General features: G+C 39.2%; 1 protein-coding gene and 1 pseudogene across 2 annotated transcripts; one reads left to right on the top strand and one right to left on the bottom strand.

Moving 5' to 3' along the window:
- Window positions 1-557: 557 nt before the first annotated feature.
- LOC116249753 (ACT domain-containing protein ACR4-like) lies at window positions 558-4,481 on the bottom strand (annotated as a pseudogene).
- A 1,406-nt stretch (window positions 4,482-5,887) lies between these two features.
- LOC116249752 (uncharacterized) lies at window positions 5,888-15,079 on the top strand. Of its 2 annotated transcripts, none has more exons than XM_031623001.2 (6): window positions 5,888-6,125; window positions 13,632-13,699; window positions 14,024-14,137; window positions 14,244-14,406; window positions 14,495-14,645; window positions 14,765-15,079. In XM_031623001.2, the coding sequence occupies exons 1-5, from the start codon at window positions 6,051-6,053 to the stop codon at window positions 14,591-14,593; spliced, it is 519 nt and encodes a 172-aa protein (XP_031478861.1). In that variant the 5' UTR covers window positions 5,888-6,050; the 3' UTR covers window positions 14,594-14,645; window positions 14,765-15,079. The 2 variants fall into 2 exon arrangements, with proteins under 2 accessions (XP_031478861.1, XP_031478862.1); XM_031623002.2 differs by having other exon boundaries at window positions 5,889-6,125; window positions 14,244-14,370.
- The last annotated feature ends 433 nt before the right edge of the window (window positions 15,080-15,512 follow it).

Here is a 15,512-nt window from a genome sequence, read left to right as displayed (position 1 = left end):
CATTTGGCATGGTGCTAGAATGTTGTGGGAAATTGGGTACACCAGCCCAAATAAATTGCTTTATTTATGTATGAATACCTCTTTAACTTTTATTATTTATATATGGGTGCCCCTTAAAGTTTAAGGTTGAAACTATTATTAATCTAGAGCCTCCTTGCATACCAATGGAGCCACCTAACTCTTACTTGTAGGAAGAGATGTTTCCTGCCCATTGCACTAACCCCCTTGGAAATACCTTCATCTTGGAGTCCAGGAGTTACCGTTAAAAGGGTTTAATAGCTGATTCCACAAGGCTCAGACCAGGGTTTCTCTTCAAACCCTGTGAAGAAAAATGTGACACACAGCTAGGTGACTGCAAATTATGCACTAAAGCAAACATGTGGTCTTCAACATGACTCAAAATGTATCCTCCACATTTCCACATGCAGTTGTGGGAAGTGATATATGCTGCGTTTGATGCAAGAAGTGGTTCCAGTGGCCTTTGAATAATGACACAGCTCCAAGATAAGAGAAGGAACTCAATGGTTTTCTTTGTAGAGAAAAAAAATGTACAAATAACAACTTTCATATTGGGGATCAATGTACACTTTGGTTACACAACATGGTCAGTCGAAGCAGCCTCCTATAGCCTCTCATTCTCATGTTACAAGGATCCTTCCCTTAAAGTTCCAAGTTACTACAATCTACAGAAATCTCGTGAGTGAACATCATACAGGAAACATCTTAATTGCATTGGCCACTTTTGTTCTATGCTCCCTTTCAACATACAAGAGATGACAATAACAGTCTAACTGGAAGACACAAAGAAATCAAGAATGTGATTGCACAAGCCCGAAAGTACAGAGGGATCTGGACCTGAAGAAGTTGCTAAACAGAAACTTGGTGCTAGATTCTTGAGGAGCAGAGTTCAGACCAGCAGAGTTGTGTCTCACTTTAAGAATTGTTGGTCCAATCACTGACCTTATCTGGTCAATTGTCTTTTCATCAACAGGATGCCCAGAGGCACCACACACATAGAAAGTGTTGATTGCTTTGCCCCCTCTGGTTGTTACTTCTGCTCTAGTGACAGATAAGCTATTCTCACGAAACAGCCTTGTGACATCCGAGAGCAGGCCAACTCTATCAGTGGCACATAATTCGAGCTTCAGCCCCTGAAATTCCCAACAATTTAAGAAGGAATGAGTGTTGAATGGAAGAATATGGGCAAAAGCAAAAGTTGGGAAACAACACCTACAGGGTACACCGCTACAAAAATAAAAAACGCCAAATTATAAGGCCAGTCACAGGAAGAAGAAATGTTAAAACTTAAAACAGCATTTTTCATTCTTAAGATTAAAGAGAATAAATAAATCTATACAAATAATGATTCCTATATCTCAAATCTAGATAGCAGATATTCTACAGTTGCTTAAATTAATATATATCGACAATTAAAGGGTGATGTTCTGAACTACCTTGTGTACTCTAACTCCTTCTGTTTGATATTTTAAGCATGTAACTGGCCAAAACAATGAACCATAATACGGTAATTTTCAAGGATAAAAAACAACCTGCTCATCATGACCGCTGAAATTGAAGATCCATTCATAGCAAATGCAGTTGAGAAAAGATTCACTTAAAACGTTTCCAAACATAGACCTATTAATTAATAATTCCATGACTCTCTGATTCTAAAATTCAAAATGTTTTGCAAATCCCTATACCAAGGAACAAATGACATTAACAGGTCCAATCAAAATATTCTGCAAAACCCTATACCAAGGAACAAATGACATTAACAGAAACAAGGACTATGAAACAAATTAAGTACAGAAGTATTTGCGATAACAGACTTCTGAAACTCTTCTCTCTGTTGCTGCCTGAAGACATTGGACAAGGCGCTGCCTTCAGCTTCTGAATTTACAGGGCATCCATCTAAATGACAAATATAGTATTCCTTCGATGAAAAAAGTAACAAAAAGAAAAGGATTCAGTTTGACATGTCATCAGACACTTTGTACAATTTCGAGAAAATGATCAGGTTTGTTTCACAAGTAATAAAAACCACAGAAAGATCTATTTTCATATTCCAATACACAATCAGTTTTAAATTTATGGAACTGGATTTGACTTGCTGTAATTCTGAGGGACTATCTAGTCACAGTTCAGTATTACCTGATAAGTTTCAGGTGTTTCTGCATCAACATTTGCGTGAAAAACCACATATTGCATGTCCATCAAAGTACATACTATATCAAAAAGAAGCTTTGGCCTATCCCTGCAGTGAATGGTGACAACTGAGTAGTCCTTCTCAGTGCAATCCATAACGGTTACACGAGGCCTAAGACTGTCAATTATGCAGTCTTGATCACTTCTTTCATAATCCCGGTCAGCAAACATCATCTGGGGCAGCCTCCTCTCAGTGTGAGTATGACCAAAAGAAACAGTTGCACTTGCACCTCTACTTCTGTTGTTGCCTCTCAATACATTGCATAGAAGCTCCTTGATCCTAGAAAGTCTTTGTGGGTCATTAATAGGCAAACCGGTTGCTTCATCAGTTACATGTATCACTGCTCCAGCTCTAGTGTTATGGGTCCAGAGTTCAACATTCACCACATTGCACTTGAGATAGGCAAGAACTGCAGAAACTTCTGAGAGTAAACCTGGACGATCGGTACCCGTTAACTCAATTGATGTGTTCCCATTTGAAGGTTGGATACCAATGAACCTTCCCATAGTATGGGGGCAAGAGGGATCCTCACCTAGAGACTGCACATTTAGTTACCCAACATCACATGCTTAGTTAAAGTTAGTAGAAAACGGAAATGTTGCTTGGCTGTTTAAACAGCAACCAATTAGATTCCAAGTTAGCTTGGTTTAACATAGCATAGGAAATGCAATGTTCAAAGATGACTAGTTCAACCAAACCCATTCGAGGAAAAATCGAAGAAACCAACTAGTTCATTTATTCTGACATGTAAAAAAGGACTCAGAGAAGGCCAAACTTCTGTGTAGTCAATGGGAACTTCTTAACTTGTCATGCTCAGAGTTGACTTTCTGGTCTACTGACTCGTTTAAATACATTCATCTTGAATTATAAGGAAGCTAAATCTAATTTTCAGGGAACTGCATTTCTTTCTTTTTTTAGAAAAAAAAAGAAAAAACCGCTCAGATTAGCTGAGAGTACCAATCCACTCAAGTGTTCTGAATGTGGAAATGCAAACAATTCAAGTTCACCGAAGGTAGAAATACAGACAATCCGATTCCATGGACTTCAAAACAAAAATCAGACAAAATCTCAAGAACAAGCAGACAAGAACAAGCAGACAGCAGAGGTAAGGTAACAACTGAAAATTCTAAGGCATGCTGGTGGTAGATGAAGACAATAACATGAACAAAGCAGATCAGCAGCAAACAGTCAGCAAAAGCTCCAACTCAACTTCACCCAAAAAATGTTGAAAATACAGATAATTAAAATGTACCTCTCGAATGCAATCCAAAATCTTCTCATCTCTGACTTTTTTCCCCTCTGAATCAGTTACATTAAAAACTTCAACAGAAACAAAAGTTAGGAAAGAACAGTCAGATCCTTATATCCACATTAATGGGGAACGAAAATAGAAAAGATACTAACGCTTCAATGAAAGAACAAGTACAGTTCTCTATGAAATCGAGCTCTCAAAAGAGGTTTCCTCAATAAACTAAAACTGTGGTGAAAAGGATATACTTGAATACTGGTACTTCAAAATACTTGAAGAATAGGATTCTTTTCTCATTTTGGACAACAAAATATAATAACTTATTTTGTCCCGCATGGGATTCTCAAATTATGTAAGAAATAGACGAAGATAGAATTACCATCCATGAACCAACCTCCGTCTGAAGAAATGTAGGCCTTCGTGATAATGAGATTTAAATCAGTGAGTATCTGGACAACTTCCAGAAGTATGCCATGTTTGTTTGCACTATCCACCTGCATCAACCCATATAGATATAACAAGTTAACAAGAAAAAAAAATCCAAAACAAATAGAAAAGCAAAATAATTGATTAAAATCGACCCTGACAACCGTTGCGTTATTGCATGACTCATTGTCAATTACCACCCTGACGTAAAAAAAGAGGAAACAAAAGAAGAATAGAGATTAGCAGTTTTCAGGCGATTGGTAAACCAGAAACAGGGATAAGAATTATAGCTGGGAGGATTCATCCTTCTGATTAGTTTCTCGTATTCGTCCTCCATAGTCCACGAGATGTCCATATATAGCTTATGAACCAACGAAGGAGTAAAGCACCCTGTTTCTTTTTCTTTAATTTTCTCGAAAGAAGCAAGGAGGTTCGAGTGTGGTGCCCAAAACCAGTCGTAGAAACCACCAACGTGTGGAAATCAGCGATAGGCAAAGAAACAACTCTCACCGATCTCAGGAAAAACTAGTATCCTCTCTCCCTCTCTCTCTCTCTTTCTCTCCATAATAAGTTGAAGGCATTTGTGAATTGCCATGCTAGAAAAGAAAGAAGGTTGTAGCGAAACTAGAGATTGTACATATAACATATAATATACATACAACACACAAAACACCCTCACAAATGAGAAAGCAAATCTGTAATCAGGTTGCAAAAGCAAGGTCTGCACGTATTTCTCTAATTACTAGACATGCACTAAACAAGAGCAACTGGTGGTCTTTTTACCATAAACCTAGGTTTTTAACATGGGTAAGAAGGCTGGCATAGGTTCCACAAAATGTGTTTTAGAGCACATAAGATATATACAGAAATTCATTGGTTTTATAGAATATGTACTTAACGTATGGCTGGAACTTCCACTTGATGAGGTTGATGTAGAATATGTAATTAACGTACAACAAACTGTATTTAAAGAACAAAAATTATATAATATAACTGCATATAATATAAGTATATATGGTATTATAATAAAATTACAGGACTTAATTTGAAGGGAAAGTGACTTTTCACCTTCCCATAGACTGGGCATTCTAGTGCCTAGTCCAGCCTAGGTGCCAGTCTAACATCTGTCGCCTAAGTGATGGACTAGGTGCACCTAGGTGCCAGTCTAACATCCAGCAATGAAGCATGATTTCAATCAAGATTGGGTGAGAATAGATGTTGGCCTCCACAAGTGAGGGTTGAGAGGTTTGCACAAATGCCTGCAGTAACACAGCCCCCCTCACTCTGTGGCCCGTCTTATTGGTGTAGGAATCAGGGTTGCTGTTCAATTCATGGAGGTATGGTGAATTGATGGAGCTATATGTGTATGAGTCCTGATTAAGGCTGAGCAATTGGATGTTCAAATAGGTGATATGGGAGTAACTGCTTATGAGCTTGTAATAAGTGGAGCAATGAGGGCGATTTCTGCAGTATTAACGCCTTATTTGTGTTCTGTGCATGTGACCTGTTTTCTCTATTTGCAAATGGGTCAAACACTATTTAGTGTAAGTTGTCCTGTATTGGCCAATTTTTTCCTTGCGCACTTGTTGGTATTTGATACAGGAAATTTGTTCCATACTAATCTGCATGTTGTATACTTGTATTTCTTGGCAATTTCATGCATCTCAATAGCTCAAACTAGATACTGATAAGGGCTGCTCTTTTTTCTTTGTGTTTTGATGTGAAAAATGTGTCTTTGTTCTTTTTATGTCCCTACTAGATTGAAAGCAATTTCATGTTATTTTGATATTCATGAAACCAAAAATGGAAAAAGAAATGTTTATGAATCATGCAGAAGATAAAATTTTCCCAGTAATAATTGGTCTTGGAGGACTTTTATGCTGGACAAGTTGTCCAAAAGATTACGATGGATACTTATCTAAGCATTGAAATACCCTCTTAAGATTTAATTCTACTCAACGGAAACTCTAAAACAGTAGATAATTTGGTTTGTATTTTTAACTTTTGATCTTTTAACGTTATATAACTTTAATGTAATGCCAGAATTGTAGGTTGTCGGTTGTCCTGTTGAAAATCTTGAACTGATGCCATCTCCTAAATAGGAACCTGATGGCGCCTTAGGGGAAAGAGAGTTGGAGGCTACTACGGTACCACCCTTGTGCAGAAATGTTCTGCAAGAGTGCATCTCAGTTGCTGAAGGAACTAGCATACAATGACAATGATCAGCTAACACCATTCAATGTAAGTTCTGCTCTTACTCGGTTATTGCTACAAGCTAAGCTGAGTGAATACTCTGGCTCTTTTCTGCTGTAGGTCTTGAGGAATACCTTTTGGTACGATCTGTTATTGCAGTTGTAAGATCCTCTTTTTGCCCAAAACCAAGTTGATCGTGTTAGATACATTAAATTATTCCTTCTTTTATGCAAAACGAGCTGTTTAGAGTTAATCATTTGCAAGGTTAGGCAGTAATATTAGGAGAGGATTATAGTATTATGCATTGTGTCTGACACACAACTACTGGAAATGTGGTAAAGCAAGGCCAACTATATTTGCATGATTATGTAGTTAATAAAGAAAAAGGAGGAAGGGGGTGTTGAACAGATAAATGCACACATGGATGTTTTCTTGGGAGTAGATCAATGAACAGTACTTAGATACGAGCATATGGACAACATAAAACGGTATATGTTGAGCATATGGACAACATAAAACAGTATGTATCTGTGGAAATGTAGAGAACGTGTCTAGTGAACTGGAAAGGTGGTGGAGGTTTTTCTTTTTGGTGTGTCTATGTGGCAGAGGTGTGGATGCCTATGTAAATGACATCTAATCATGCTAACTGCTAAGACTTAAGATACATGGTCCTGAGTACTTTTTCTTAGACAAATTCAAACCTATAAATGTGTTTGCATTTATTTGTCAAGAGTATTCTTATTTGATAAAAACCATGCCTTGTAGATCTTGTGTCACAGCAGGAATTACCTTGTTCTGTTTCATAAAGTCAAAGGTTACAGTCCCATTGAAAGTATTGCAACTGTATCATCATTGCCAAGTGAGCTGATAATATCTTCAAAATGCCACAATATTTTCAAGCATCACAACAAAGACCAACTCTTTGGAAAAAGGAATCGTAGAAAAATCTTGTAAAGAAATTGTGGAGAACATTGATATTTTATGGTACCACTTGTGAATGCTTCTTAGGAGGTATCTTCATCCAGTTATCAATTACTTTGTTTAAATTTCGTCATTTATATGATTGCTTTTTTTTTTAATGTTAAGAAACGCTCATCACACTATATATTAAGCTTCATTTGAGCTTCTGTTTTGTTGGATGGGGGGAGAGGGGGGGTGGAGGGGAAATACGCGGAACTGGCTAAAGCCCCTCCGGGCTCTGTACATGTGTGCATGTGCTTATGTTTGTACTCAGAAAGTATCCTTAGGTAATGTACTACAGTGCTGATGTTACCATTTCAGGTAATGTTATCATTGCCGTATCAGATCGTGTATCGGTCGGGCCGACCTATACGCCGTATCATAAATGTATCGTAACGTATCGCAAAAATAATTTTTTAAATTTGTAAAAAATATTAAAAAAAATATTAAAAAAATATTAAAAAATCGAAAAAAATCAGAAAAAACTAGTAAAAATCAGAAAAATTCAAGAAAAATGTATTTGAAGGAACATTCATCATTCAGAAGTATGCATATGAACAACACATTCCAAAATAAGAAATCAAATATTCAAAAATCAAAATAACATATCAAGCAGCTTAAGAGTATTCAATTACATCACAATTCATAAGTTCAGAAGTCAAAACTCAAAACATATTGACATAGTTTACAAAACTCAAAACAAAAAGCCTCATCAATCGTCATCTGCATCATCATCTTCATTCTTCATCATCATCTTCATTTTCTTCATTAAGTGCTTCTTCTGTCCCCTTTGTTGCAAATGGAATGTCACCTGTCACACCCCGACCTTTTAAACCTTCAAACCTTTTTTTTTTTTCTAAACATAAAGCATCGAGGTGTGCCAACAATTCAAAAAGACGATGAGCCAAGCAATTCAAAACAATGGGGCGAACTTTCATTTATATAACAATTCTGTTTCATACAAATTCACATCTATGTGCATGACCAAAATGCCCCAAAATCATAACATTGATGCCTAACAAAAAGAAGACATCAATAAAACCAAAACATGACGCGCCGGCACTACAAACGACAATCCCAAAACCTCCCCAGTAGGACGTGAGTGAAGCCATCTGCTCAACCTGTTGCCCCGGGTCTGCCAAAACCTGAAAAAGAAAACAACTGAAGGCTCAGTCTTCACAGTATGGCAACAAGCCAGGAAAATGTCAAATCCTCTCAAGTAAGCCTCAAATAAAAGAACAAATATCAACCCATCTATCGTCATGTCGTGTCAGAGTACGACACGTAAAAGCCACTTGATGGCCACACTAACACAACATCAGTCACATGCGAAGCATGCTTAAACATAACACTTGCATTCATATCAGTCACATATACGTCAGTCATATGCATTCTATCAAACACATTACATTTTCATTAACTTTAGTGCATTAACAGTTCCTGTGGGTGCAACACAGGCACGTGCACACCGCGGGCAGCCTACAGCCGAGAGACAACCCCCGTGGTGGCCCATAACAGTATGGATCCATTTCACCCACTGCAGCAGTAGAGCACTCATTCCTGGATGTGTGAAGTCCAAGGTGAGATACTCAGCCTTCCCTAGGACACCCAAGTTGGGAAGGCGGGAGCCCAACGCTCCAAGCACAACACACAACAGAACCCTGGGGCCTTGCACCGCCTGCGTTCTGACATGCGAGACCAGTGGCGAGAACGGGCCGTCTCCCAAACACACAGCCACATCCCACTGGCCTCTCATCTCTTATCCTTTCGTTTTCTTTTTTATCATTATCATTACTCATTCACAAGATGACTGACTAGCACATGAGGTTAATACACCCTACGAGTGCACTTACACCTCCCAATGCCTCCACACGAGGTCTATACATACAGTAACAGTCATTGCTAGCTGTCATACAGTACGGGTACAACTACCCTCTATTTCATCCATTTGCATCGTTTCCCATGGCAATGCATATGCAACAACGTACACATTCATATCAATCATCACATCAATCCTCACATCAATCACGTCAATCACCTCTTTGAAAAACTTAGCCAATCCACAGAGAGTAGTCTCGATCTGCGGTTGGCTCGTAGCCGTCCTATGCAGTTATCATTCTATGATGCTTCCTAATGCACAATTGGAGTCGAGGAGACACTCGACTCGATACCCCGCCTCATCTGTCCTAAACAGATATCAATTCTAGCATGCACATGCCAATGCGTAACATTTTCAAAACAAATGACTAATAATCTTTCTAACCCATTCATATCATATAAGCAACATACATATACTCATTCACAAAGCAGTCAATCAATTAATATCACAATCCTATGATCTCTTGATCCTAGGAGCACACAATCACACATTTGCCCCAGGCAGGGATTTGCCTGGAATGTCGCCATACCTGTGGCGCGCTCACAAAACTCCTCGAGCTTCGAACTCAAGGTCGACGGGACGTGCCCGGGGTACCTACAAACATAAACAAATGATAAGATTCCTACTAGATACCTGAACAATTCAAACAAATACAAAACAAAATCCTTGAGGCACGTGTCATCGCCTCAAGAGGGTGTCGACGGGTAGTGTCGACCTACAAGCCCTCTAATAGGCCACTTCCCAACTTGTAGCCATGCCAACAAAAGTCAAAACTCAAAGCCATCAATCCATCTATCACAAATGCCTTTCTCCAAACTTTCTTTTTCTTAATCAAGGCGTCAACCCCAAAGGCACAACCAACTTACGTACGCTTTCCCTGTTTAACTCCAAAACGCACCCGTTCACCAGAACGTGTGCTACACGCTCACCAAAACCATCCTAAATCTTCCCCACAGCCATACAAACGCTACCATGCTTTCCTATTACTTCGAAAATCAACTCATCATGCTTAAAAGATCAACAAACACATGAATCATCGCTTCTCCATCATAACCCCACATTTTCCCCAAAAGCAAAATCGTTAACATGCCTCCCAAAACATCAATTCTAAGCCCTAGCATGCACAAACAATAATTATACATGCTCTAAAAGATAATATTCAATAATTTGGGCTTGATTAGGTCTCGCTCACCCTACATCAAGAATCTGAACTGTTGCAACGCCTCCGACAGTCACCTCAAGCGATCAATCGGTCCCCGAACAACAAAAAACGTGCTAAACCTCCACCACCAACACTGCCTACTCGCTGCTAGGAGGGGAAAAACACGCTTCCCAAGCTAGAATCCTAACAAACAAAGCTGAAAACCGTGAGAGAGTGCTCGATTGGGATAAGGGGAAAAACAATTAGAAAAAAAATGGGGAGAACGAGCTCACTTAGGGTACGTGAGGCAAGGGAAGACAAAGAGAGAGAGGTTCAGACAGAAAAAGGGAAGAAGGGCAGTGAGGGGAGAGGTCGAGAGAGAAGAGAGAGTCGGTGGGAGAGTAAGGAGAGGGACCGTGCGGGAGAGGGCTATTGGAAAGGGGGAAAGAGAGGGGCGAGGGAGAGGAAGAGAGAGAGAGAGCATTCGGTAGGGAGGGCAAAGGAACATGAGAGTGGCGGAGAAGGGAAACAAAGAACGAGAGAGGGAGAGAGTTTTACCCAAGCGTCGCTGCCTCAGCCACCGTCGTCGCCGCTCGCCGCCGGCACCTCCCCCGTCTTCTTCTTCTTCTTCTCTGCGTGGATCTCCCTAGCGGCAATAACGGCAACGAAAAGGGGGAGAGCGAGATGAGGACGAGGGAGAACAGCCCTGGTCGGGCTCTCCCGCGGGTAAGCTGCGGGTCTGGGTCTGGGTCCCGACCCGACCTGCCCAAACAAAATAACGAGTCGTTACATCACCAACATTCCATTGCTCCCCCCCCCCCCCCCCAGCCTCTCCTTCTTCAATAATCTCTGTCGTTCCTTCAATGTTCAGAAAATGAAGATCGTCCTCATCAAGTATTGCAGATGGTTCTTCTTCAACCCAAGAATCTAATATATCAAAATGGTCAATGAAGATAGGATCATATTGAGTGTGATGCTTCCTCATAGATGTTGTGTCTAGTTGCCTAACAAGAGAAAAATTTAACAAATTGTTCGAAATTAAAATATATATTAAAATTTGCTATTTTGTATAACAAAATACAAACTTTGTCTCAACTTCATATTATAACGAACATAAACAAGGTCATTCAACCTTTTATGTTACAGCCTATTCCTCTTCTTACTATGGATGTGTTGAAATACACTCCAATTTCTTTCACATCCAGTTGCACTACATGTTTGGCTGATGATTCTAATTGCAAGCTTCCTTAATTCTGGGCAATGAGGCCCAAACCTTTCCCACCACAAATCTAATAACAGATGGAAAGTAAAAATGAGATAGAATAAATATATGAGAAGGTAGAATAGAAGCTAAACAACAAAAAGTATAAAGTCTCTTTTTCTAATACCTGGATGCATAGTTGTCCTGCATCGAACTGTTGTGTCTCTCGCCAAGGTACCAGAAGCTGTATCATATTTGTTGATCGACATATGGATAGCATCTTGTTCTTTACTATCACTTACTAATACGTCAATACAATCCAACAGGCCATACTCGACTTCTCTGTCCTTCTTAAAAGTGGGAAGATATCTAATAGCAGGATTTAGGTAGTAGGCTGCTGCATGAAGTGAGCGATGAAGTTGTCCAGACCACCTTTCATTTATAATCTTCCATATAGGCATGTACAACTTATTTTTTCCCTTCATATTATCTCTAATGGCCTCCTTGACTCTGTCCATAGACTCATATAAATATCCAATAGAAGGTCTATCTTCACTATCAACTAATATGAGGACTTTCACTAGAGGTACACAAATCTTCAATAACTGCACACATGATTCCCAAAAGTCAGCATCGAAGATGGTATCCACAACTGTCGTAGCCTTTCTTTTATAGGCATGCGGATATGCAGCCCAATCATCACTTGAAAACATCTGTCTGAGAGGAGTTCTTTGCTTGACTATACTTTGCACAGTCAAAACATTTGTAGCAAACTGTGTTTGTGCAGGTCGAATCAATTCAGCCCCATTTGTGAATTTCCTCATCAAATTTAAGACATAAGCATGATTATAAATAAACTTCGTGATTTCTTGGCATCTATGAACTGTCAACTTCATATCATCTTTTTCACCTAGATCCTGAAGCATAAGATTTACACAATGAGCAGCACATGGACTCCAATAAAAAGTCTCATATCATGTTGCTAACATTTCACCTGCAACTTTATAATTTGTTGCATTATCAGTGATAAATTGCACAACATTTTTAGGCCCAACTTCTTGTATAACTTTATCAAAAACCTCAAACAAAACATCAGCAGTCTTAGGAGTATCAGACAAATCAACAGATTTTAAGAACATAGTACCAAGGGGGCAATATACAAGAAAGTTTACCAACGTTCTATTCATGCATCATAGAACCACCTTCCTATGGTTTCATCTGCTACTTCAACAACATCTTTTGATTGCATGGCTATACGAATCTCAGGCTGAGCACCAGTAGCAGTATAATTGGGAAAAAAATTCTTGATCGAATCAAACATATTACTCGACCTCATAGTAGGTACTCTACCACCACCAGTATGACCATGACTCTTGCCACATCCTTGTGAAACTGAACTTGCACTTGCACCTCTTCTTTTTTTGGTTGCAGTTGCAGAAGAACCACCTCCATGCATGATGTCTTCCCCTTTGTCTGTTCCCAAACTGACACCAACATCTTCTTATTCAAGGTCAACATCTTCACCTTCACCTTCTTGCTCATCATGTGGGTCCCCATGTCCTTCCTCTGCATCTTGCATTTCCTTTTCAATCCTATTTGCTTTCACTGCATTAAGAAGCTCCATACACTGGTGATTTACATACGCTGGCAATGGGTTCTCTTGGGAGCCAATGCAAGCAGCCATATCGCTGTGTGTACGAGCTATATGGTTTTTAAAGTGAGAGATCCCTCCTGATATGATTTGCTTACAATAATTGCACTTAACTCTTAACCTATCTTTGGGATTCACCCTTGTACACCAGTGCCATGCAGGATCCAACATTATATCTTTACAAAACAAGTAAAAACATACAAATAAATGTAAGTAATAAGAGAAATGAACGATTCAATGGAAAAAATGAGTTATTTCTTACCTTCTTGGTGTAAGAAACCAAAAAACCCTCTTCCTCCAAGCTTCCCACCGTTCTAAGGCTTCCCACAACGAGAAATAAAGCTTCTTCACAGGCAAATCTTGATGCAACTCTCCCTCTCACGTCTCTTGCAATGTTTAGAAAGAAGAGAAGAGAGAGAGAGGAGCGTCGACTTTAAAAAAAATACGCAAAGAAGGGGCCGTCGGGTCCCTTTTTAGTTTTGATCCTGTATCGCACGATATGGGCGATACGCACCCGTATCGCAAATTAATAGCGTAACGTATCGTTACGCTTGATACAGACGATACGTATCGTACGATGCACGTGATACAGACGATACGTATCGTACGATACACGTCCGTATCGTACGATACATATAACATTGATTTCAGGTATTACTTTAATTCAATTTTCTAGGTCAATGAGATTCAACTTTCTTTCCTTTTTTTTCTTTCAATCTCAGAATGATATCTTTGAACAAGTTTTCAGAAAATGTGATGAGCACCACTTGCATCTTCAGTCTTTGATGAGGTATGATCATTACTTTCGTAGTTTTCAGTTCTATGTAGGTGGCTGTACTCTTGAAATATTTGATAATTCTTATTCCAAGATTGTTTCTGCAATTAAAGAAAAAAACTTGTAAGGACTTGAATATATGAATGTGAGAAATTTGGTTAGCTTTGTTCACTATGTCACAGTTTGGATTTACTAGTACTGTGGTTGTGCATCTTTTCTTGTTTGTATGGAATTGTTGCGACTTAGCTGTATGTTTTCCTTCATATTTCTATCTTCAGTAGCTGCACTATTGAGATTTACCTTGGACTAGATGCTAATTTCTTTGTTTATTTTTCACAGGAAAATTCAGGATGATGGATTAGACATACAAACAACTAGAAATTCTGATCATTTCGGTGCTGTAATTCACCACCTTTCCCTGATAAGAAACAAGCGTTGTCTTATGGCCTACATGTAACTGACCCACTTTTTATCGTTTCCGTATGCTTGCGGAAAATGGGGGCCCTCATGCACATCCTTTCTTGCTCATCTTTCTCTCACTCTTGTGGATATCATCTAGGTACAACCGGGCAGAAATAATACGGAGCCTGAGATGGAAAATTGGGACTATACCTCCTGAAGAGATTCAATCAAAGCTTAACTACTCAGAAGAGGAGTATTTCAAGAATCACTGTGCTGCTTTGGAGGTTTATATGTCAGAAATAGATCTGGATTTGACAGTGGTCTCTGTCTCTGTCTCTGTCTCCCTCTCTCTCTCTCTCTTTCTCTCTTTTCTCTCTCATTCAAAAATGTTTATACTGTCTTTAACAGGACATGATCCCGCCTAATGATCCATCGATACTGGTCCGTGTCCGTTGTGATATTGGTGATGTCTTGCTTGGTGACCAGGTAGCATCCATCACTGACTAACAACTCGGTGCATTTGATGAAGCGTACAGATGCCGAACAATTTATTTCCCAGGTAATCTAGGAATCATAAGTGCAGCTTATGTGGCTTTTTGAATTTTATGCTTCTATACACGTACTGGAAACGGGGGTGTATATCATCTCCTAACGTGCGTCCTATTTTGGAAATTTCAGGGGCTGATGGAAGAGTTAACTTAAAACATGAGCGAGACTTTGCTTGACGCATAATTGGCTTTCCTTTTAGCATTTAAATGTGGATAGCCCAGCTGTCTTATATAAGAGCTTTACTAGAATATCACTAAGGCCTACTTTTATGGCTGGAAATGATTTTATTCACGCTGTGGAAATCTTAGATTATTTATTCGGGCTGGTATGTATGAGTATTTGTCCAAGGGGGTGCTATGTATCGTTGTTTGCTTACCTGGATAACATTATGCAGAGCCTCTTTTATTGTTTCATTACTTGGATGATACCAGGATTTTTAGTTGCAACTTGTTTAATTTGGAACTTGAAATGAAAAGGTGCAACTTACGCTCCTTATTGTGTGATATATAATCGACTACTTCGTGTGATAATTTGATTCAATAATGAAATAAATTTGTATTAAAATTAGCCATGCAGATGATGAAAAGCGATACAGCAACGTCTTGCCAGCGTAAATGGCAAAATGAAGGCCATACCAAATGTTCTGCCAAGCAATTTCTGGATTTCTAGAATATCCTCTCTGTGCTGTCCTTCTGAGAAAACAATGAACTCGTGAATTTTGCCGGCGGAAGCCAGAAATACCGCTCCAGGGCGAATGCTTTCGAAACTTTGCTAAATCTTCGTTTTTGCCCAAATTTAATTGGTTAAAGTTCCAAGCAAAGCAAGTGGTTGGAGCTCTGTTGGCACCTCTGCCATTGGAAGGCGTCAAGCTGCAGAA

The sequence above is a fragment of the Nymphaea colorata genome, chromosome 3 (genome assembly GCF_008831285.2).
Source record: "Nymphaea colorata isolate Beijing-Zhang1983 chromosome 3, ASM883128v2, whole genome shotgun sequence".
NCBI classification, from domain to species: Eukaryota; Viridiplantae; Streptophyta; class Magnoliopsida; order Nymphaeales; family Nymphaeaceae; genus Nymphaea; species Nymphaea colorata.
Note: the sequence above shows the minus strand (reverse complement) of the source record. Positions and strands in the feature narration are given on the sequence as shown.

Coding starts and splice junctions, on each gene's coding strand:
- LOC116249752 (XM_031623001.2), top strand. CDS start 6,051: ATGTTCTGCAAGAGTGCATCTCAGTTGCTGAAGGAACTAGCATACAAT. Junction 14,138..14,243: donor CGTTGTCTTATGGCCTACAT/GTAACTGACCCA, acceptor GATATCATCTAG/GTACAACCGGGCAGAAATAA. Junction 14,407..14,494: donor TAGATCTGGATTTGACAGTG/GTCTCTGTCTCT, acceptor TGTCTTTAACAG/GACATGATCCCGCCTAATGA.